This window comes from Dendrobates tinctorius, unplaced genomic scaffold (genome assembly GCF_039654945.1).
Source record: "Dendrobates tinctorius isolate UK_male_01 unplaced genomic scaffold, ASM3965494v1 ptg000099l, whole genome shotgun sequence".
NCBI classification, from domain to species: domain Eukaryota; kingdom Metazoa; phylum Chordata; class Amphibia; order Anura; family Dendrobatidae; genus Dendrobates; species Dendrobates tinctorius.
The window spans coordinates 3300592-3324002 of record NW_027361767.1 but is presented as its reverse complement, the minus strand read 5'-3'; the positions used below and the strand labels follow the sequence as shown (position 1 = coordinate 3324002).

Sequence of the window (23411 nt, the reverse complement as noted above, 5' to 3'; positions counted from 1 at the left end):
ACAACACTGTATGTAGAGGCACAGGGACAGCACTGTATGTAGGGGCACAGGGACAGCACTGTATGTAGGGGCACAGGGACAACACTGTATGTAGAGGCACAGGGACAGCACTGTATGTAGCACTGTATGTAGGGGCACAGGGACAGCACTGTATATAGGGGCACAGGGACAGCACTGTATGTAGGGGCACAGGGACAACACTGTATGTAGGGGCACAGGGACAGCACTGTATGTAGCACTGTATGTAGGGGCACAGGGACAGCACTGTATATAGGGGCACAGGGACAGCACTGTATATAGGGGCACAGGGACAACACTGTATGTAGAGGCACAGGGACAGCACTGTATGTAGGGGCACAGGGACAGCATTGTATGTAGAGGCACAGGGACAGCACTGTATGTAGGGGCACAGGGACAGCACTGTATGTAGCACTGTATGTAGGGGCACAGGGACAGTACTGTATATAGGGGCACAGGGACAGCACTGTATATAGGGGCACAGGGACAGCACTGTATATAGGGGCACAGGGACAGCACTGTATGTAGGGGCACAGGGACAGCACTGTATATAGGGGCACAGGCCGCCATTGTGCCCGCCCCTTACCAGGCTCACTGTGCGCCGCTGTTCGTGTCTATAAAGTTTGTTGCAGCCCCGCGGTGACGTCAGCAGGTAAAATGGCGGCCCCTGTGGTGGAGACTCCCGGGTCGGAGGAAGAAGAGGAGGATGAGTTCGGGAGGAAGATGCGCGGGAGGCCGCGGCTCAATGATAAGGACCGGGTGAGGCGGCGGCTGGAGTCCCGGAAGAAGTATGACTGCCGGCGGGTGTACCTGGGAGAGGCCCACGGGGCCTGGATGCGGAGGAGGGACCGGGGCGGCGGGGACAGCGCCGGGGAGGCCTGGAGCGATGCCCGCCTGGCTGCACACCTGCTGGCGCTGGAGTCCGGATCCCAGGGGTGAGAGCCCGGAGTGTTACTGTGCGATGTGCCCGGAGACTGCCGCTCCCTGCATGCTGCGCTGCCCGAGGGGGGGACGGGCTGTGTATACAGGGGGAGGAGGAGGAGGGGACTGGCTGTGTGTACCGGGGAAGAGGAGGGGGGACGGGCTGTGTGTACGGGGGAGGAGGAGGGGGGACTGGCTGTGTGTACAGGGGGAGGAGGAGGGGGGGGACGGGCTGTGTGTACAGGGGGAGGAGGAGGGGGGGGACGGGCTGTGTGTACAGGGGGAGGAGGAGGGGGGGGGGGACGGGCTGTGTGTACGGGGGAGGAGGAGGGGGGACTGGCTGTGTGTACAGGGGGAGGAGGAGGGGGGGGACGGGCTGTGTGTACGGGGGAGGAGGAGGGGGGACTGGCTGTGTGTACAGGGGGAGGAGGAGGGGGGGGGACGGGCTGTGTGTACGGGGGAGGAGGAGGGGGGACTGGCTGTGTGTACAGGAGGAGGAGGGGGGGGACGGGCTGTGTGTACAGGGGGAGGAGGAGGGGGGGGATGGGCTGTGTGTACAGGAGGAGGGGGGGGACGGGCTGTGTGTACAGGGGGAGGAGGAGGGGGGGGACGGGCTGTGTGTACAGGGGGAGGAGGAGGGGGGGGGACGGGCTGTGTGTACAGGGGGAGGAGGGGGGGGGACGGGCTGTGTGTACAGGGGGAGGAGGAGGGGGGGGACGGGCTGTGTATACAGGGGGAGGAGGGGGGGGGGACGGGCTGTGTATACAGGAGGAGGAGGGGGGGGACGGGCTGTGTATACAGGGGGAGGAGGAGGGGGGACTGGCTGTGTATACAGGGGGAGGAGGAGGGGGGACTGGCTGTGTATACAGGGGGAGGAGGAGGGGGGGGACTGGCTGTGTATACAGGGGGAGGAGGAGGGGGGGGACTGGCTGTGTATACAGGGGGAGGAGGAGGGGGGGGACTGGCTGTGTATACAGGGGGAGGAGGAGGGGGGGGACTGGCTGTGTATACAGGGGGAGGAGGAGGGGGGGGGACTGGCTGTGTATACAGGGGGAGGAGGAGGGGGGGGGACTGGCTGTGTATACAGGGGGAGGAGGAGGGGGGGGGACTGGCTGTGTATACAGGGGGAGGAGGAGGGGGGGGGACTGGCCGTGTATACAGGGGGAGGAGGAGGGGGGGGGACTGGCCGTGTGTACGGGGGAGGAGGAGGGGGGGACTGGCCGTGTGTACAGGGGGAGGAGGAGGGGGGGGGACGGGCTGTGTGTACAGGGGGAGGAGGGGGGGGGACGGGCTGTGTGTACAGGGGGAGGAGGAGGGGGGGGACGGGCTGTGTATACAGGAGGAGGAGGGGGGGACGGGCTGTGTGTACAGGGGGAGGAGGAGGGGGGGGACGGGCTGTGTATACAGGAGGAGGAGGGGGGGACGGGCTGTGTATACAGGGGGAGGAGGGGGGGGGACGGGCTGTGTATACAGGAGGAGGAGGGGGGGGACGGGCTGTGTATACAGGGGGAGGAGGAGGGGGGACTGGCTGTGTATACAGGGGGAGGAGGAGGGGGGACTGGCTGTGTATACAGGGGGAGGAGGAGGGGGGACTGGCTGTGTATACAGGGGGAGGAGGAGGGGGGACTGGCTGTGTATACAGGGGGAGGAGGAGGGGGGGGACTGGCTGTGTATACAGGGGGAGGAGGAGGGGGGGGGACTGGCCGTGTATACAGGGGGAGGAGGAGGGGGGGGGACTGGCCGTGTATACAGGGGGAGGAGGAGGGGGGGGGACTGGCCGTGTGTACGGGGGAGGAGGAGGGGGGGACTGGCCGTGTGTACAGGGGGAGGAGGAGGAGGGGACGGGCCGTGTGTACAGGGGGAGGAGGAGGAGGGGACGGGCCGTGTGTACAGGGGGAGGAGGAGGAGCGGACGGGCTGTGTGTACGGGGGGAGGAGGAGGGGACTGGCTGTGTGTACGGGGGGAGGAGGAGGGGACTGGCTGTGTGTACCGGGGAAGAGGAGGGGGGACGGGCCGTGTGTACGGGGGAGGAGGAGGGGGGACGGGCCGTGTGTACGGGGGAGGAGGAGGGGGGACGGGCCGTGTGTACGGGGGAGGAGGAGGGGGGACGGGCTGTGTGTACAGGGGGAGGAGGAGGGGGGGACTGGCCGTGTGTACAGGGGGGGAGGAGGAGGAGGGGACGGGCCGTGTGTACGGGGGAGGAGGAGGGGGGACGGGCCGTGTGTACAGGGGGAGGAGGAGGGGGGGACTGGCCGTGTGTACAGGGGGGGAGGAGGAGGAGGGGACGGGCCGTGTGTACGGGGGGGAGGAGGAGGAGGGGACGGGCCGTGTGTACGGGGGGGAGGAGGAGGAGGGGACGGGCCGTGTGTACAGGGGGAGGAGGAGGGGGGGACTGGCCGTGTGTACAGGGGGGGAGGAGGAGGAGGGGACGGGCCGTGTGTACGGGGGGGAGGAGGAGGAGGGGACGGGCCGTGTGTACGGGGGGGAGGAGGAGGAGGGGACGGGCCGTGTGTACGGGGGGGAGGAGGAGGAGGAGGGGACGGGCTGTGTGTACGGGGGGGAGGAGGAGGAGGAGGGGACGGGCTGTGTGTACGGGGGGGAGGAGGAGGAGGAGGGGACGGGCTGTGTGTACGGGGGGGAGGAGGAGGAGGAGGGGACGGGCTGTGTGTACGGGGGGGAGGAGGAGGAGGAGGGGACGGGCTGTGTGTACGGGGGGGAGGAGGAGGAGGAGGGGACGGGCTGTGTGTACGGGGGGGAGGAGGAGGAGGAGGGGACGGGCTGTGTGTACAGGGGGGAGGAGGAGGAGGAGGGGACGGGCTGTGTGTACCAGGGCTGTGGAGTCGGTAAGCCAAACCTGCGACTCCGACTCCTCAATTTCCCTTACACCGACTCCAATTCCGGCTCCCACATATATTGCTTATATTTAAGTGAAAAATTTATTGTAGTACAATGTGAACATCAGACATTTAATCATTTCTATGATCCAATAATCAAGATATTTAGAACATATCTATTTATTGGAATCCAACTTTAGAACACAAAAAACTGTAATACATTGTAAATATGTAATACACTGTATAATATCGATTACATATATACAGTACAGACCAAAGTTTGGACACACCTTCTCATTTCAAGAGTTTTCTTTATTTTCATGAATATGAAAATTGTAGATTCACTGTGAAGGCATCAAAACTATGAATAAACACATGTGGAATTATATAATTAAAGTGTGAAACAACTGAAAATATGTCTTATATTCTAGATTCTTCAAAGTAGCCACCTTTTGCTTTGATTACTGCTTTGCACACTCTTGGCATTCTCTTGATGAGCTTCAAGAGGTAGTCACCGGAAATGGTCTTCCAACAGTCTTGAAGGAGATCCCAGAGATGCTTAGCACTTGTTGGCCCTTTTGCCTTCACTCTGCGGTCCAGCTCACCCCAAACCATCTCAATTGGGTTCAGGTCTGGTGACTGTGGAGGCCAGGTCATCTGGCGTAGCACCCCATCACTCTCCTTCATGGTGAAATAGCCCTTACACAGCCTGGAGGTGTGTTTGGGGTCATTGTCCTGTTGAAAAATAAATGATGGTCCAACTAAACGCAAACCGGATGGCATAGCATGCCGCTGCAAGATGCTGTTGTAGCCATGCTGGTTCAGTATGCCTTCAATTTTGAATAAATCCCCAACAGTGTCACCAGCAAAGCCCCCCCACACCATCACACCTCCTCCTCCATGCTTCACGGTGGGAACCAGGCTTGTAGAGTCCATCCGTTCACCTTTTCTGCGTCACACAAAGACACTGTGGTTGGAACCAAAGATCTCAAATTTGGACTCATCAGACCAAAGCACAGATTTCCACTGGTCTATTGTCCATTCCTTGTGTTCTTTAGCCCAAACAAGTCTCTTCTGCTTGTTGCCTGTCCTTAGCCGTGGTTTCCTAGCAGATATTTTACCATGAAGGCCTGCTGCACAAAGTCTCCTCTTAACAGTTGTTGTAGAGATGAGTCTGCTGCTAGAACTCTGTGTGGCATTGACCTGGTCTCTAATCTGAGCTGCTGTTAACCTGCGATTTCTGAGGCTGGTGACTCGGATGAACTTATCCTCCGCAGCAGAGGTGACTCTTGGTCTTCCTTTCCTGGGGCGGTCCTCATGTGAGCCAGTTTCTTTGTAGCGCTTGATGGTTTTTGCCACTGCACTTGGGGACACTTTCAAAGTTTTCCCAATTTTTCGGACTGACTGACCTTCATTTCTTAAAGTAATGATGGCCACTCGTTTTTCTTAGCTGCTTTTTTTCTTGCCATAATACAAATTCTAACAGTCTATTCAGTAGGACTATCAGCTGTGTATCCACCAGACTTCTGCACAACACAACTGATGGTCCCAACCCCATTTATAAGGCAAGAAAGCCCACTTATTAAGCCTGACAGGGCACACCTGTGAAGTGAAAACCATTTCCGGTGACTACCTCTTGAAGCTCATCAAGAGAATGCCAAGATTGTGCAAAGCAGAAATCAAAGCAAAAGGTGGATACTTTGAAAAACCTAGAATATAAGACATATTTTCAGTTGTTTCACACTTTTTTGTTAATTATATAATTCCACATGTGTTAATTCATAGTTTTGATGCCTTCAGAGTGAATCTACAATTATCATAGTCATGAAAATAAAGAAAACGCTTTGATTGAGAAGGTGTCCAAACTTTTGGTCTGTACTGTGTGTGAGTGTATATATATATGTATGTGTGTGTATATATATATATATATACACACACACACACACACACACACACACACACACACACTGACTTATCTCGGCTAAGATAAACCCTAGATCCTCAGGCTACATTCACACTATGGGCGTAGCCAGGATCAAACCTGGGGGTGGGGTGGGGGGGCAGAATCTCATACTGTTTAGCAGAATTTCATACTACCTCAGCTGCTGCAGAACCTCATACTACACACCCCTACACTTGAGAATAAAGCCTGCACCTTAAGAAGATGTGATGAATGCAGTCTATTTATTCCAACTATCAGTTGATGTTACTGAAGATGAGCAATGCCTGTCCTGGGCGTCCTTTTGGGCAGCTATGAGGTGTACCTGACTGGTGCTAAAAAAAAGGAGTGTTAGTCTGTGTGCTACCCGGCTTTCATTCTTTTTGGTACAGATACGATATGGATAAATGGATACGTAGAGCAGGTTTCTAATCTGCTTTTGCTATTGAAAACATTATCTATGAACTCAAAAACCTTTCAGGTGATGCGGTTTTTTTAAAAGCTGATCTGCTTTTGCAACTGAAAAACGTATCCTCAAAAAACGCAGGAAAAACGCTGTGTGTGAATGTAGCCTTAGATCAGAAATAGAGCAGTCATTTATAGGACATTTCATAACTTTCCCAAATTCCTATGAAAAAATATTCAGCATATTCTGCATTGAACTACTGTACCCAATTTATTATATATTTTAGGAGTCGGTCCATTTTATACCGACTCCGACGCCACCAAAATGAGCACCGACTCCGACTCCACAGCCCTGGTGTGTACAGGGGGGAGGAGGGGGGGGGGGACGGGCTGTGTGTACAGGGGGGAGGAGGGGGGGGGGGACGGGCTGTGTGTACAGGGGGGAGGAGGGGGGGGGGGACGGGCTGTGTGTACAGGGGGGAGGAGGAGGGGGGGGGGGACGGGCTGTGTGTACAGGGGGGAGGAGGAGGAGGGGGGGGACGGGCTGTGTGTACAGGGGGGAGGAGGAGGAGGGGGGGGGACGGGCTGTGTGTACAGGGGGGAGGAGGAGGAGGGGGGGGGACGGGCTGTGTGTACAGGGGGGAGGAGGAGGAGGGGGGGGGACGGGCTGTGTGTACAGGGGGGAGGAGGAGGAGGGGGGGGACGGGCTGTGTGTACAGGGGGGAGGAGGAGGAGGGGGGGGGACGGGCTGTGTGTACAGGGGGGAGGAGGAGGAGGGGGGGGGACGGGCTGTGTGTACAGGGGGGAGGAGGAGGAGGGGGGGGGACGGGCTGTGTGTACAGGGGGGAGGAGGAGGAGGGGGGGGGACGGGCTGTGTGTACAGGGGGGAGGAGGAGGAGGGGGGGGGACGGGCTGTGTGTACAGGGGGGAGGAGGAGGAGGGGGGGGGACGGGCTGTGTGTACAGGGGGGAGGAGGAGGAGGGGGGGGGACGGGCTGTGTGTACAGGGGGGAGGAGGAGGAGGGGGGGGGGACGGGCTGTGTGTACAGGGGGGAGGAGGAGGAGGGGGGGGACGGGCTGTGTGTACAGGGGGGAGGAGGAGGAGGGGGGGGGACGGGCTGTGTGTACAGGGGGGAGGAGGAGGAGGGGGGGGGACGGGCTGTGTGTACAGGGGGGAGGAGGAGGAGGGGGGGGGACGGGCTGTGTGTACAGGGGGGAGGAGGAGGAGGGGGGGGGACGGGCTGTGTGTACAGGGGGGAGGAGGAGGAGGGGGGGGGACGGGCTGTGTGTACAGGGGGGAGGAGGAGGAGGGGGGGGGACGGGCTGTGTGTACAGGGGGGAGGAGGAGGAGGGGGGGGGACGGGCTGTGTGTACAGGGGGGAGGAGGAGGAGGGGGGGGACGGGCTGTGTGTACAGGGGGGAGGAGGAGGAGGGGGGGGGACGGGCTGTGTGTACAGGGGGGAGGAGGAGGAGGGGGGGGGACGGGCTGTGTGTACAGGGGGGAGGAGGAGGAGGGGGGGGACGGGCTGTGTGTACAGGGGGGAGGAGGAGGAGGGGGGGGGACGGGCTGTGTGTACAGGGGGGAGGAGGAGGAGGGGGGGGGACGGGCTGTGTGTACAGGGGGGAGGAGGAGGAGGGGGGGGGACGGGCTGTGTGTACAGGGGGGAGGAGGAGGAGGGGGGGGGACGGGCTGTGTGTACAGGGGGGAGGAGGAGGAGGGGGGGGGACGGGCTGTGTGTACAGGGGGGAGGAGGAGGAGGAGGGGGGGACGGGCTGTGTGTACAGGGGGGAGGAGGAGGAGGAGGGGGGGACGGGCTGTGTGTACAGGGGGGAGGAGGAGGAGGAGGGGGGGACGGGCTGTGTGTACAGGGGGGAGGAGGAGGAGGAGGAGGGGGGGACGGGCTGTGTGTACAGGGGGGAGGAGGAGGAGGAGGAGGGGGGGACGGGCTGTGTGTACAGGGGGGAGGAGGAGGAGGAGGAGGGGGGGACGGGCTGTGTGTACAGGGGGGAGGAGGAGGAGGAGGGGGGGACGGGCTGTGTGTACAGGGGGGAGGAGGAGGAGGAGGAGGGGGGGACGGGCTGTGTGTACAGGGGGGAGGAGGAGGAGGAGGAGGGGGGGACGGGCTGTGTGTACAGGGGGGAGGAGGAGGAGGAGGAGGGGGGGACGGGCTGTGTGTACAGGGGGGAGGAGGAGGAGGAGGGGGGGACGGGCTGTGTGTACAGGGGGGAGGAGGAGGAGGAGGGGGGGACGGGCTGTGTGTACAGGGGGGAGGAGGAGGAGGAGGGGGGGACGGGCTGTGTGTACAGGGGGGAGGAGGAGGAGGGGGGGGGACGGGCTGTGTGTACAGGGGGGAGGAGGAGGAGGGGGGGGGACGGGCTGTGTGTACAGGGGGGAGGAGGAGGAGGGGGGGGGACGGGCTGTGTGTACAGGGGGGAGGAGGAGGAGGGGGGGGGACGGGCTGTGTGTACAGGGGGGAGGAGGAGGGGGGGGGACGGGCTGTGTGTACAGGGGGGAGGAGGGGGGGGGGACGGGCTGTGTGTACAGGGGGGAGGGGGGGGGACGGGCTGTGTGTACAGGGGGGAGGGGGGGGGACGGGCTGTGTGCAGGGGGGAGGGGGGGGGGACGGGCTGTGTACAGGGGGGAGGAGTTGGGGACGGGCTGTGTACAGGGGGGAGGAGTTGGGGACGGGCTGTGTGTACAGGGGGAGGAGGGGGGACGGACTGTGTACTGAGAGGAGGAGGGGGGACGGACTGTGTACTGAGAGGAGGAGGGGGGGACAGGCTGTGTGTACTGAAGGGGGAGGAGGGGGTCGGGCTGTGTGTACAGGGGGGAGGAGGAGGAGGGGGGGGGACGGGCTGTGTGTACAGGGGGGAGGAGGAGGAGGGGGGGGACGGGCTGTGTGTACAGGGGGGAGGAGGAGGAGGGGGGGGGACGGGCTGTGTGTACAGGGGGGAGGAGGAGGGGGGGGACGGGCTGTGTGTACAGGGGGGAGGAGGAGGGGGGGGGACGGGCTGTGTGTACAGGGGGGAGGAGGGGGGGGGGACGGGCTGTGTGTACAGGGGGGAGGGGGGGGGACGGGCTGTGTGTACAGGGGGGAGGGGGGGGGACGGGCTGTGTGCAGGGGGGAGGGGGGGGGGACGGGCTGTGTACAGGGGGGAGGAGTTGGGGACGGGCTGTGTACAGGGGGGAGGAGTTGGGGACGGGCTGTGTGTACAGGGGGAGGAGGGGGGACGGACTGTGTACTGAGAGGAGGAGGGGGGACGGACTGTGTACTGAGAGGAGGAGGGGGGGACAGGCTGTGTGTACTGAAGGGGGAGGAGGGGGTCGGGCTGTGTGTAGTGAGGGGGGAGTAGGGGGACGGGCTGTGTGTACTGCGGGGGGAGGAGGGGGGACAGCCTGTGTGTGCTGAGGGGGGAGGGCTCCTTTAGGGGAGGGGGTCACGGGATGGCCAGCTCCTTGGGGGAGGGGGTCACGGGGTGGCAGGGTGAGCTGTACAGTGGTGCAATTTACTCCTGATCACACCATTGTTATTTTGTGGACCCCCTATGTGACTTTTGTGCCCCGATTGTCAGTGAGGACAAGTCCTCATGTAATGGACACATCTATGTGATCGCTGACGTCTCTTTCTCTGTTACAGGAAGCCGGATGGTGATCTCCAGGTGAACCCACCGCACAGGATCAGTATGTACCTGTTACAACAACAACTCCCAGCATGGTGTAGAGGGCATGAGTGTAGAATAGTCACCTACCCCCCCCTAATGTAATATTACATGAGGGGGTAGAGCCTTGTAATTGGGCCCCTGCCTCACCCCTAACAGTGGAGCTAAACGCTGTATGGTGTTTCTCCAGTGCTGTGGGCATTGCTCATAAGAGGGTGGGCACAGATCTGTGGGCTCAGAAGGGGCAAATACCCCGCGGCACAGACGCCTCACCTTTTCATGTCTTTCCAGGGCAGAAGCGCTGTGTGAACAACCTGCTCAGCTTAGTGACCTGGTATCATGACCACGAGAGCCACTGCCCCCATGAGCCTGCCCTGTCCGAGCTCGATACCAGTCAGCTCCTCTATACCACAGCGGTGTGGCAGTGCCAGGCCGGGCACCACTTCTCTCAAGACCTACGGTGCCCCTTGAAGATGCTTAATCATAAAGGCAAGACATTTGTATAGTGTGGTATATAGAGCGCCCCTCAGTGGTGGCAACAGGCGGGGTGACATTTTTAAAGGGCTATTCCCAAAATTGCAAGATAGTCATGGACGAAAATGTAAGCACACTTGAAATTGTTCCAGAAAATGTAGTATTTTTCCTAGAACATTATTGCAGTTACACGTTTATTTCCTCTGTGTATTGGAACAAGAAAAAAAGGTAAATTGGAAATTTCACACAACCCCAAAAATATGCTGGACAAAATTGTTGGCACCCCCTGGAATAAATAACTGCAATCAGTCGCTTCCTATAACCATCAACAAGCTTCTTCCACCTCTCACCTGGAATTTTGGAGCACTCCTGTTTTGCAAACTGCTCCAGGTCTCTGGTATGTGAAGGCGCCTTCTCCCAACAGCAATTTTTAGATTACTCCACAGGTGATCAATAGGCTTTAGATCTGGACTCATTGCTGCCTCTTCAGAACTCTCCAGTCTTTTGTTTCCATCCATTTCTGGCTGCTTCTTGAAGTATGTTTGGGGTCGTTGTTTGCATTATTATAAGTCATGACTGGTACAGGAGGAGAGGACCCTGCCAGCGAGGGCTCACAATCTACAAGGGATGGGTGAGGATACAGTAGGCGAGGGTAGAGCTGGTCGTGCAGCGGCTTGATAGATCGGTGGTCACTGCAGGTTGTAGGCTTGTTGGAAGAGGTAGGTCTTCAGGTTCCTTTTGAAAGTTTCCACGGTAGGTGAGAGTCTGGTATGTTGGGGTAGAGAGTTCGAGTAGGGGGAATGCGCAGGAGAAATCTTGTATGTGATTGTGGGAAGAAGAGATAAGATGGGAGTAGAGAAGGAGATCTTGTGAGGATCGGAGGTTGCATGCTGGTAGGTACCAGGAGACGAGGTCACAGATGTACGGAGGACTCAGGTTGTGGATGGCTTTGTATGTCATGGTTAGGGTTTTGAACTGGAGTTTCTGAGGAGCCAGTGAAGGAATTGACATGGAGGAGAGGCTGGGGAATAGTGGGGGGTCAGGTGGATAAGTCGGGCAGCATCGTTTAGGATAGATTGGAGGGGTGTTAGAGGGCAGGCCACACAGCAGGAGGTTGCAGTAGTCTAGATGGGAGATGAGGGCATGGACTAAGGTTTTTGCAGATTCTTGGTTGAGAAATGTACGGATCCGGCAAATATTTGAGTTGAGGTCGGCAGGAGGTGGAAAGGGCTTGGATATGTGGTTTGAAGGAGAGATTAGAGTCGAGGATTACCCCTAGGCAGCAAGCTTGTGGGACTGGAGAGAGTGGGCAGCCATTTACTTTAATGGATAGGTCTGTTGGGAGAGTCGAGTGAGATGGGGGGGGGGGGGGGGAAAGATGATGAATTCTATTTTGTCCATGTTATGTTTTAGAAATCTAGCAGAGAAGAAGGATGAAATAGTGGACAGACATTGTGGGATTCTGGTTAGTAGGGAGGTGATATCTGTCCCAGAGAGGTAGATCTGTGTGTCATCAGCATAGAGATGATACTGAAAGCCATGAGATTCTATGAACTGTTATAGGCGAAGGTGTAAATGGAGAAGAGCAGGGGCCCTAGGACTGAACCTTGCGAGAATCCGACAGATAGGGGGCGAGGTGGTGTGGGAGACGCTGAATGTCCGGTCTGTTAGGTATGACCAGATCCAAGATAGGGCCAAGTCAGTGATGCCAAGAGATGAGAGGGTCTGTAGCAAGAAGGAATGGTCCACTGTGTCAAAGGCAGAGGACAGGTCCAGGAGGAGGACAGAGTAGTGCTGCTTGGCTTTGGCAGTCAGCAGGTTATTGGTGACTTTTGATAGGGCAGTTTCAGTGGAGTGACGCGGTTGGAAGCCAGATTGTAAGCGATCCAATAGGGAGCAGGAGGAGAGGTGGGAGGACAGTTCATAATGGACTTGTTGTTCCAGGAGTTTTGAGGCACAAGGGAGAAGTGATATGGAGCGATAGCTAGACACAGAGGATGGGTCAAGAGAGGGCTTTTTAAGGATGGGTGTGATTGAGGCATGTTTGAAGCATGAGGGGAAAACGCCAGTTGTTAGTGATGGGTGGAAGAGATGGGTTAGGGTTGGGATGAAGACTGTGGTGAGGTTTGGGATGAAGTGGGATGGGATCGTAGATAGGAGGAGTGACTTTGAGGGTTGGAGGCCAAAGCTTTATCTGATGTTATCAATCTTCTGTTTGAAGAATGAGGCAATGTCTTCAGCTGAGATAAGTGGAGAGGGAGGAGGTGCTGGCAGACGGAGGAGAAAATTGAAGGTGTTGAATAGCTTTTTAGGGTTGTGAGACAGGGAGGATATGAGAGATGAGAAGTAGGTTTGTTTTGCTGTGGCGAGTGTGGCAGTGAAAGTACCGTATTTTTCGCTTTATAAGACGCACCTGATTATAAGACGCACCCCCAAATGTGGTGAAGGAATAGAGAATTTTTTAATAAATGGGGTCCGTCTTATAATGCCAGTGTCCGTCTAACAAATCATATAGGGTATATGTCCCTCATAGCCCCCCCACCCTAAAATTAGCCCCCTTAATCTGGATATGGCCACCTTATATTGAATATAGCCCCCTGTGGCTGGCACACTGGCCCCCCTGTGGCTGGCACACTGGCCCCCCTGTGGCTGGCACACTGGCCCCCCTGTGGCTGGCACACTGGCCCCCCTGTGGCTGGCACACTGGCCCCCCTGTGGCTGGCACACTGGCCCCCCTGTGGCTGGCACACATCACCCTGTGTTAGATATCGCCTCCATGCTGCTGCTTTTAGTAAAATAAACTCTTTCCTTACCTTCTCAGCGCTGTCCCTCCTCGTGTCTCCCTCAGTGTGGTTGAGCTCCTCCTCCACTTCCTGGTTCTCAGAGCCGGTCATGTGATCAGCACAGCAGAGTGCTGATGACAGCAGCAGCAGAGACACCGGGAGATCAGCGCTGGAGGAGGTAAGGAAAGAGTTTTTTATTTTACTATGGGCAGCAGCATGGGGGCGATATCTAACACAGGGGATCATGTGCGATCAAAGGAGGGCGCAGGCAGCTATAATATGCACCGCTCCCCCAGCCAGTCACCGTGGTGCGGTTTCAGCACCATGGTGATGGACAGCGGCAGTGCATATTATATGAGCGTGAGCAGGAGATCAAAGGCTCCCTTCGGCAGCTTTTACCAGCTCACAGCACCGCTCCAAAGCTGCCCCCACCTCCCCTGGACCCTGCAGTACATATATATATATATATATATATATATATATATATATATATATATATATATATATATATTAAAATACGGTAGTTATTCTAGGGATTGTTTGAATGCGATGAAGTGTGATCTTTTCCATTTCCGCTCAGCAACCCTGGAAGACCGCGTCAGTTCTTTGGTCAGGCTGGTGTGCCAGGGTTGTCTGTTGATTTTGCGAGCTTTGGTATGTGTGAGAAGGGTGACCGATTCAAGAGCTGCAGCTATTGTCGTGTTATATAAAGCGGTATCTGCCTTGTGTAGCGAACTTATATCTGTAAGAGGGAGAAGGGATTCAGAGAGTGAGTGTAGATTCAGATGTTTGAGATTTCTGCGAGGGTGTGCAATTTGTGGGGTGGGGATTGTGGACCTGGAGAGGGAAGAGAATGTTAGTAGGTTGTGGTCAGATGTAATGCACTGGGCAGACTGACGTCTTGGTAGACTTATGCTATGCAGTATATGTGCTTCAAAGTGCATTCGGGTGTGAAGCGGAGAGGAGTGGTCTGTGCTCATCTGGATCAGATAAGAGTGAGCCAGATGCATATGACCAAGGCGGGGTAAACAAGGTCATAAATAATATTGGGGGTATTGCAGGGTTTAGTTGAAAAGCATACCAAGTGATTGCAAGGAGCAGAGGTATGAGAAAGCCGGTGTGGAAAAGCTGGGTAACGTACCTGTAGGAAAAATAGAGAAATGGAGATGTTGATTAGAGTGCGATGGTAGCAGATGGCAGGGTAAAGTCTGTATAGATCATATTAAATTCTGGATTAATTCATCCATGACCTAGGACACAACACCCAGTTATCTGACACTGGCCGCTACATTGCCACCTAAAAACCTTTGGTAAGGTTCAGATTTCATGATGCCTTGCACACAATCAAGACACTCAGCGCAAGAGGCAGCAAAACAACCCCAAAATATCTTTGACCCTTCACCATATTTGACTGTAGGAGCTCTTTTCTCCTCTTTGTAGGCCTCATTCCATTTCCAGGAAAACAATAGAATGATGTGCATTACCAAAAAGCTATATTTTAGTCTCATCAGTCAACAAGATGCTTTCCCAGAAGGGTTGTGGCAAACTGCAGTGTAGCTTTTTTTGGTCTGTCAGCAGTGGGATCCTCGTGGGTCTCCTGCCATAGCGTTTCATTTCATTCACATATGGACTGATAGTTTGCGCTGATGCGCCCTGAGCCTGCAGGACAGCTTGAATTTCTTTGGAACTTGTTTGGAGCTTATCCACCATCCGGACTATCCTACGTTGCAACTTTTCATCAGTTTTTCTCTGCCGTCCTGGGAGATTAGCTACAATGCCTTGGGTTGTAAACTTCTTGATTATGTTGCACACTGTGGACAAAGGAACATAATAATAATAAATTTTATTTCTATAGCGCCGACATATTCCGCAGCATTTTACATTTCAGAGGGGATTTGTACAGACAATAGACATTACAGCATAACAATAATCACATAGATTATAACAGATACCAAGATGAATGCGGGCCCTGCTCGCAAGCTTACAGTCTGAGGGAAAAAGGGGAGACACGAAAGGTGGGTGGTAACAGTTGCCCTGATTGTATGGAGCAGCCATAATGTTAAGTGTGAAACTGGGTCTGAGCAGAAAATACCCTTATTATTACTATTATTACTACCTTCATGCAATTTTTGCAATATATATTTTTTTACTTTTTTATTCCAGGATATTTGTTTTGTGTTTTGCTTTTGGTTTTTTCATAATGTTAAGTGTGTAACAGTACAGACACAGAGGGCTAATGGATGCATAAAGCATGTGGGAACATGATGCGGGGAATTTGGTTATGGTAGAACTTTTGGTTGTGCCACACAGGGATAGATTAGGTTAATGTGTTGAGGCGATAGGCCAGTCTGAGTAAATGCGTTTTCATGGCACGCTTAAACCTGTGGGGATTGGGGACTAGTCGTATTGACCTGGGAAGTGCATTCCAAAGAATTGGCGCAGCACGTGTATAGTCTTGGAGACAGGAGTGGGAGGTTCTGATTATTGAGGATGCTAACCTCAGGTCATCAGCAGAACGGAGGGCGCGGGTAGGGTGGTATACTGAAACAAGGGAGGAGATGTAGGGTGGTGCTGAGCCATGGAGGGCTTTGTGGGTGAGGGTAATAAGTTTATACTGAATTCTGGAGTGGATGGGTAGCCAGTGTAATGACTGGCACAAGGTAGAGGCATCGGTGTAACTATTGGTGAGGAATATGATCCTGGCTGCAGCATTCAAGACAGATTGGAGAGGGGAGAGTTTGGTAAGAGGGAGACCGATTAGAAGAGATTTACAATAATCGAGACGAGAATGAGTAAGAGAAACAGTAAGAGTTTTTGCGGAGTCAAAAGTAAGAAAAGGTCGAATTCTAGAAATGTTTTTGAGGTGCAGATAACAAGCGCGAACCAGTGATCGAATGTGGGGGGCAAAGGAAAGCTCGGAGTCAAGTATGACCCCAAGACAGCGGGCATGTTGCTGGGGAGTAATAGTGGAACCACACACAGAAATAGCAATGTCGGGTATAGGTACGTTAGTAGCGTGAGGAAACACAAGGAGTTCAGTCTTTGACAGGTTCAGTTTCAGATATAGTGAGGACATGATGTTAGACACAGCGTTTAGACAATCGCTGGTGTTTTCTTGAAAGGCTGGCGTGATGTCAGGAGATGAAGCGTATAATTGGGTGTCATCAGCACAGAGATGGTACTGGAAACCAAATCTACTGATTGTTTGACCAATAGGGGCAGTGTACAAGGAGAAGAGGACCTAGGACTGATCCTTGAGGAACCCCAACAGTAAGAGGAAGATGAGAGAAGGAGGAACCAGCAAAAGATACAGTAAAGGAGCGGTCAGAGAGATAGGAGGAGAACCAGGAGAGAACGGTGTCCTTGAGGCCAATGGAACGGAGCATAGTGAGGAGGAGCTGATGAACATCATCAAGACCACTGGAGTCTATCTCTGGATGAACTTGCAACCTTTAGATTGTTGATAATTGTGCAACAATTTTGGTTCTCAAGTCCTCAGACAGTCCTTTTCTCCTCTTTCTGTCCTCCATGCTTAGTGTGGCACACACACACACAATGCAAAGATGAAGTCAGCGTCTTCCCTTTTTATCAGGTTTCAGGTGTGATTTTCATGTCTCCAACACCTGTTACTTGCCACAGGTGAGATTGTACGCGCATCATGTGCTTGAAACAAAGTTATCTCACAATTTTGGAAAGATGCCAACAACATATTAAAGGCGCACACTCGCTCATCACTAGTACAAACCATTTTGGCCATGACTGTCTCCTATCTGTACGATTGGGGGATAACTTAGTGACCTCTTGAACCCCCAGCTATGCTAAGCAGGGCTCTGGATCCACAGACAAGGAACAGAGAGCAGGTTGAGTATGCGCACCTCCGCTTTATTAATTACCCGGAGACCCCCTCTTGGTATTACTGGGGTCTGAGTGGTAATGTGATCAGTGATAAGTAATTTCGTCCCTTTTACTTTTAATTTTGGAACTACCCCTTTAAGGCTTATACTCTCCTCTCTATTTACTGACTTCCAGGTGAAGCAGAGATGCAGTACAAAGAATGGAGGAGTGACGTGTACAACCCATTAGTAGTTTCTCAATTTCTGAAAGGTTTTTTGTTTTTTTCACAGTGAGCGATGATGACTTCAGTTCCGAAGATTCCTCCTCCACACCGGCACCCGTCATTCAAGTTTCCGAGCCGGATCAGCCGCTCCACACCTTGTACTCTGAGAGCATGACCGATGGAGAGGAGCAGTGCACCGAGGAGACGGAGACCGTGATGTGTGTCCCCATGGGGACAGGTGCAGATGGCGTCTTTGAAGAAGTGACCCAGGAAGCCCTTGGGCAGGTGGTAGCTGGCGCCTCCCAGGTCATTATCATCACCGGGCCTGGATACGACGAGGCGTTGACAGCAGAAGGGATCCAGCTGGATGTCAGTGACGGCGGCAGCGGAGATGACAGCACATGTACCACACTGGAACCAGTGTCTGCGTTCACCCAGGGCGAGGAGCAGGAGGAAGACGGGAGCGAAGGGGCAATGATGGGTAAGTGGGTATGAGAGGGGGCAGGCAATAAGCCCCAACACAGGAGGGTGTTCTCATGGTGGACTTCCCACTTGTGCTTTTCTTAAGATGAGAACGCGCTCTACACCTTGGAAACGGAAACCGACGGGGTAATAATAGACTCCCCATTACCGGAGTCCGTTTCAGTGGAAGAGCCAGTTGAAAGCGTTATCTTGGAGACGGGCGAGTACGGAGTGGAGCAAGTCGTCATCAAACGACCCCCAAGGTGATTGCACAGTCGTAATGGGAACTTAGCTACGAAGTAAGTTTTCTTATAGGTCCCCCTTTCCCTGTAATGATGCCCCTCCAGACTCTGGTTACCCACCAGTTACCATTGAATCCGTCCTGCTGTAGTCCCATTTGCCTTTAACAGCCGCAGGTGGAGTCGAGTGCCGCCTCCAGATGCTAACCTGTTGATCTGACAGCGGCATTTAGCATGCGCCAGCAGTGATGCATGTCATTCCACACTCCCATTGGCACACCCATGACGTGATTGCTGAAGATCTGTGTCGGTCACTACGATCCTCCTGTTACATCCAGTGTTTAGCTGGCAATCATTGGAGATCGTGATTTTTCTCTATACATAGCACGGCTGACATACCACTACGTATAGGAATAAGCAATGAGATGATTGCAGCTTCCCTGAGGGGACTAACAAGTACAGTGAAAAAGAAGGTATGAGGAAAAAAAATAAACACAAGTTCAAATCACCGCCCCATTAAAAATTAAATAAAAAATACGTTCAAAAGTGTCTGATGAATCAAAATCTGAAATAAATCCAATCGGTAAACAGCGTGACGAGAAAAAATTAAAGACAAAATTAGGCGGGTTTGTGGCCGCCGCAACATTGCAATAAAAGACCATGAAACAACGTACCTACACCAAAATGGTATCAGTAAAAACATCGGCTCAGGACGTAAAAAATATGCCCCCAGATCCCGAAAAATAAAAACGTTGCGTATCTTGGAAAATGGCGAGATTGGGGTGGCTGGGGGTAAAGATTGCAGCCATAGGGGGCTGTTATGAATGAGTCACCGAGGAGAAAAAAGCAAAACAAGCTAAGTCACAGAAAACCGGAGAGGTTGGTAACTATGCAGATTGCAGATCACTGATCCTAACCACACAACTAGCAGCAGCCGTGGAGCGTACCTACGATGAACCTAGACGCTTCGTCACAGCCGGAGGACTACATAAGCCTATAGCATGAAAAGGGGAAAACTAACTGCCCCAGAACAGACCCCAAAGGAATAGATAGCCCCCACACATGTATTGACGGTGAAACAAGATGAAAGCACAAACACAGGCAGGAAAATAGGCTGAGCAAATGATGGGGCCCAAACTGACAGGAAAGGAAAGACACTGTCTGCAACCTGCAAAAAACCCTACAAAAATAATGTCCAACACTTCTGATAGCAAAATTAACCCTGAAGTCACTAGACTTCTCCCACTATATCAGCATTCTGAAATATTCTGAGACAGAGCAAAAAAGAGGCCAAACTAGTAAGGGACAAAAAGCAAATTGGCAAATACAGATAAATAAGAGTGGAAATTCAGCGCAGCCCCCAGCCGGGGCTGGCTGACCACACAAAAAACTGAATAGACCAACAAAATCAAGTGTGAACATTAGCAGAAAAAAACTTAGCTTTAGATGACTGGAACAGAGCTGAAAACCAAGAGCTGACAAGCCAGAAGGAATCACCAGCACCAGAATAGGGCGTCGGCTGTCTTAAATCCAGTCAGATTCCTGAGGTCCGATCGTCATCCACACCATCAGGTGGAAGACCTCCACTGATTAAATCAGCCTCACTACCTCCTGTTACCACCAGAGGGAGTCTGGAAGGAGAACTCACAACTGGTGAACCAGAGAATGAACTCACAACAGGGGGCATTGTCAGGCTTGCATGGCTCTGGCAATGTAGGGAACTCTCTCCACTTGCATGGCACCATTGATGGTATAAATTAGGGAGTTAATCTGCAGGGTTCCATGTTCTCAACGATCCCACACAGTTTTTCCAGGAATCTCCTTATGTATCAGCCGGGCGCTCGCAGCTGATCCTGTGGGCACAGACGCAATCGACGTTATGGATATTTCCATCTCCTATTATTAATCAGATTTTTCTAAAAGGGACAGTTCCTCGGTAACTTTTGTCTTGTGTCCTCACAGGAAGAGGAACCGTCGCGCTCCGGTGACAGATGCTGATGGGGTGCCGGAGATGTTCCACTGTCCTTACGAGGGGTGCGCTCAGGTCTACACCGCTCTCACCAGCTTCCAGGTATCATCATCTCGTACTGGGCTGCAGCTGCCCTCCCTCTGGTGTCTTCCAGCTGGACCCATTCCTCTGTAGTGTGACGATCTCTGGCCTTTTAAAGTCCTTTCGATCAGAACAGGTCGTGTTTGTATAATGTAGACTGTTCAGAAATAAGTAAGTGAACCCCCACAGCGGTGGCACTCACAAATAAAAACAGCTATACATATTGGAGCAGCGCGCACCTTTAGAGCTTCAGCGATGGAGGACACGCTTCTGCAAGCTCATCTTGTCGTAGAACATAGAATGAAGCATGTCTAAAGGGATATTCCCTTCTTATAAAATGATGGTTTTCCTTAAGGGTTGGACCGGGGGGTCCCTCTTGAATCCTGAGATGTCCTTTACATTGCAGCGCCGGGTCACCCGGTTCTGCACACTTAAATGGCTGTGAACTTCACCAATCAGACTGTTTTGCAGGCCTGTGTTCTTTGGCTGCTGGACCGGACCCCTTCCAACTGCCTATCAGCTGTAATCCACAGCGCCTCTCCTGATTTGTAGGCATGACGTCATCTTTGCAACATGATGTCACACTGGGCCTACTAATCAGAAGAGTTCCTGGAGATCCCAGACCATATGAGGCGGTCGGCAAGGGTCCCATCTGATGGCCGCAGACTACTGATGTGTCAGGAACAGGTGCTCGTTCTGATGCTCAGCGGATTAGCTTTCCCTGGTATTTTGACTGATGGCAATTTTTCTTTTTTTCCATAGAATCACGTGAATCTGATTCACAGAAAAGGAAGAACCAAAGTGTGTCCTGAAGAAGGCTGCGGGAAGAAGTTCTACCTAACCAATCACCTGCGCCGTCACATGATTATACACACGGGTATGTGCGGCTGCTGGACGCAGCACTGCCGCCGGTGCGGGTCACATCCTCGGTCTCATGTCCATCTCTCACTCTCTCCATAGGCGTCCGGGAATTCATCTGTGAGACTTGCGGCAAATCGTTCAAAAGGAAAAGTCACTTGGAAGTCCACAGAAGAACTCACACCGGAGAGACCCCCCTACAGTAAGAAACCTGCCTCCTGCTTGTACACATCCACTTACTGGCTGCTAGCAGAGATCTTGAAGCCTTTCGTTCCGAGTCCTGCAGAGCTTGTGATGCTCCTTTTATCTCTCCCCAACAGGTGCGAGGTTTGCGGCTTCCAGTGCCGGCAGCGGGCGTCTCTGAACTGGCACATGAGGAAGCATAATTCCATGAACCAGTACAGCTTCTCCTGCGAACACTGCGGGAAACGTTTTGAGAAACGGGAAAGCGTCAAGTTCCACAAGCTGAAGAGTCACCCAGAGGGGAGAGCTACGTGAGGAGCGGTGGAGAGCGTCCAGGTCACACCGCAGTTTTATAAGTTTTAGTAGGTAGTTTAAAGGGTTTTAGGCTCTACCAGCCGCTGAGCATGGCCTCCTCAAAACCCGCCGAGAGCCAGGGCTCTCAGATCTGTCCACTCATTGTAAATAAACTCTTGTCCAAGCGATAGTGACCTATAGGGCAAAAGCAAAAATGTACAGCTTCATAGCGTTAGGAGCGCCCCGTTTCAGATCTTTTATTCCTGCAATTTCTCATGGTAATAACTACAAATCGGATCAGCCATTCAACCCCTCTAAACCCTTAACGACATACTGTATAACGTACTGGTACGTCACATTACGGCGCTCTGACAAAGCCCACAGGTTTCCCGGCAGATGATGGATCAGCCATCATGTTCCTTTAATGGCCAGCAGTGGGGCACCGATAGGATGCCATGACAGCTGGGGTTCTGCTGAAGACCTCCGTGCCTGTCATGATGATTCTGTGAAAATATAAACTAAATTAATGTGATTGGTAAATGGCCCTACAAGAAAAAAAAATCCCCAGAATTAGATGCTTTGTTTTTTTTCTTTCCCCAAAGGGGTGATCAAAGCCTTGTATCTACCCCAAAATGGTATGAATGAAAATGTCAACTCAGGGCGCAAAAAATAAGCACTCACCCAACCCCAGATCCTGAAAAATCAAGGCGTTTACAGGTCTCAAATTGGCGACAGAAACAAAAACTTTTTTGTTTTAAAAATTTCCACATTTTTTTTTCACCAGTTAGATACTAAACATGTATATATTTTTTTTTCTATCTGCGTACTTGTAAGGACCTGGAGAATCATAGTTCCAGGTCAGTTTTCCCATATACTAAATATGGTGAAGGGGTTAATAAGGAAGGGCCCACGACGATCATCCGATTGCAGTGGGGAAATGTAGTATCACACGGCGGTAACGCGCGTCTAGGGGTCAGGGTTAGGTTGGTCATAGCGGGAATGTTTATTCTTATTCTGACTAATGGGGAAGGGGGTGATGGACGTCTGGATGTTACGGTTTTGGGGGGGTTTCTTGATGACTGAATATCTTTGCTTCGGGCCGGTAAGGCTCAGCTAATAAGCTACGTTTTATCGCTGATCTCCTTTTACTAATCGGTCCCCGTAGACCTTGATCTAATTTTTGCTATCGAGGGCCCTAGTGTTGAATATACAACCCCTGGCAAAAATTACATAATCACCGGCCTTGGAGGATGTTCATTCAGGTGTTTAATTTTGTTGAAAAAAAGCAGATCACAGACATGGCATAAAACTAAAGTCAATTCAAATGGCAACTTTCTGGCTTTACGAAACACTAAAAGAAATAATCAAGAACAAATAATGTGGCAGTCAGTAATGGTTACTTTTTTAAAAGAAGCAGAGCGAAAAACTATGGAATCACTCAATTCTGAGGGGAAAAATTATGGAATCATGAAAAACCAACAAAAAAAACCCCTCCAACACATCACTAGTATTTTCTAACAGCTTGCAGTCTCTGAGGCCTGGACTTAATGAGTGTCACACAGCACTCTTCATCAATCTGCATCCAACTTCCTCTGATTGCAGTTGCCAGATCGGCTTTGCAGGTTGGAGCCTTGTCATGGACCATTTTCTTCATGACAAGGCTCCAAGCTCATCCCGTTACCCAAATGCAGATTTCTTAGGGTGGGTTGTGGAAAAAAAGGCAGCCTTGCATTCTTCTCTGCTAAACCAAGACTGGTGGGGGTCGGGGGCTTCTCCCAGCTCAGCGCTCCCTTTGTTGAAGGCTCCCATCTATCAAAACAACAATCAGATAATTGCAGATCGTCACTATTTGTAGCCCCTCTAAATGTGCTGCCTCCATGCTGATGGCCTCCTCATATTCATCTGTTCTTAGATCCATTCCCTGTAAAATAAACATTTTTTAAAAGTTTTTCAAGTCTTACATTTAAAAAAAACTAATTTTTTCCCTGCTCCCTCCTTGCTTTCATAGTCAGATGTGGCCGTGCCCCCCGTCTGCATCGCTGGCCGGAGGGCGCCGCTTCTCCCATATTTCAGTTAGTCACTGCCGCTCTTCTGTGTGTCGCTTGCTGCCTTGTTTCTATTAAAAGATTCTTTATTTATTGTACGTCCTCTGTGTTTTCTGCCAGGATTCATCCTCATCAGCCGGGATGTTCTGTCTGTAGTGTAAGTGCTGATCGATCGTTTGTGCTCTCCCTG

The 23411-nt window shown here is 53.0% G+C and overlaps 1 protein-coding gene across 1 annotated transcript; it reads left to right on the top strand.

Annotated features, from left to right (window-relative positions):
• The first annotated feature begins 632 nt into the window (after positions 1-632).
• Positions 633-23319, top strand: ZNF653 (zinc finger protein 653). The gene is made up of 9 exons (XM_073587455.1): positions 633-953; positions 9755-9798; positions 10068-10265; positions 17158-17571; positions 17659-17815; positions 19754-19862; positions 20604-20718; positions 20802-20901; positions 21020-23319. Exons 1-9 carry the CDS (start codon positions 676-678, stop codon positions 21195-21197), a joined length of 1593 nt encoding a protein of 530 aa, XP_073443556.1. The 5' UTR covers positions 633-675; the 3' UTR covers positions 21198-23319.
• Positions 23320-23411: the final 92 nt, after the last annotated feature.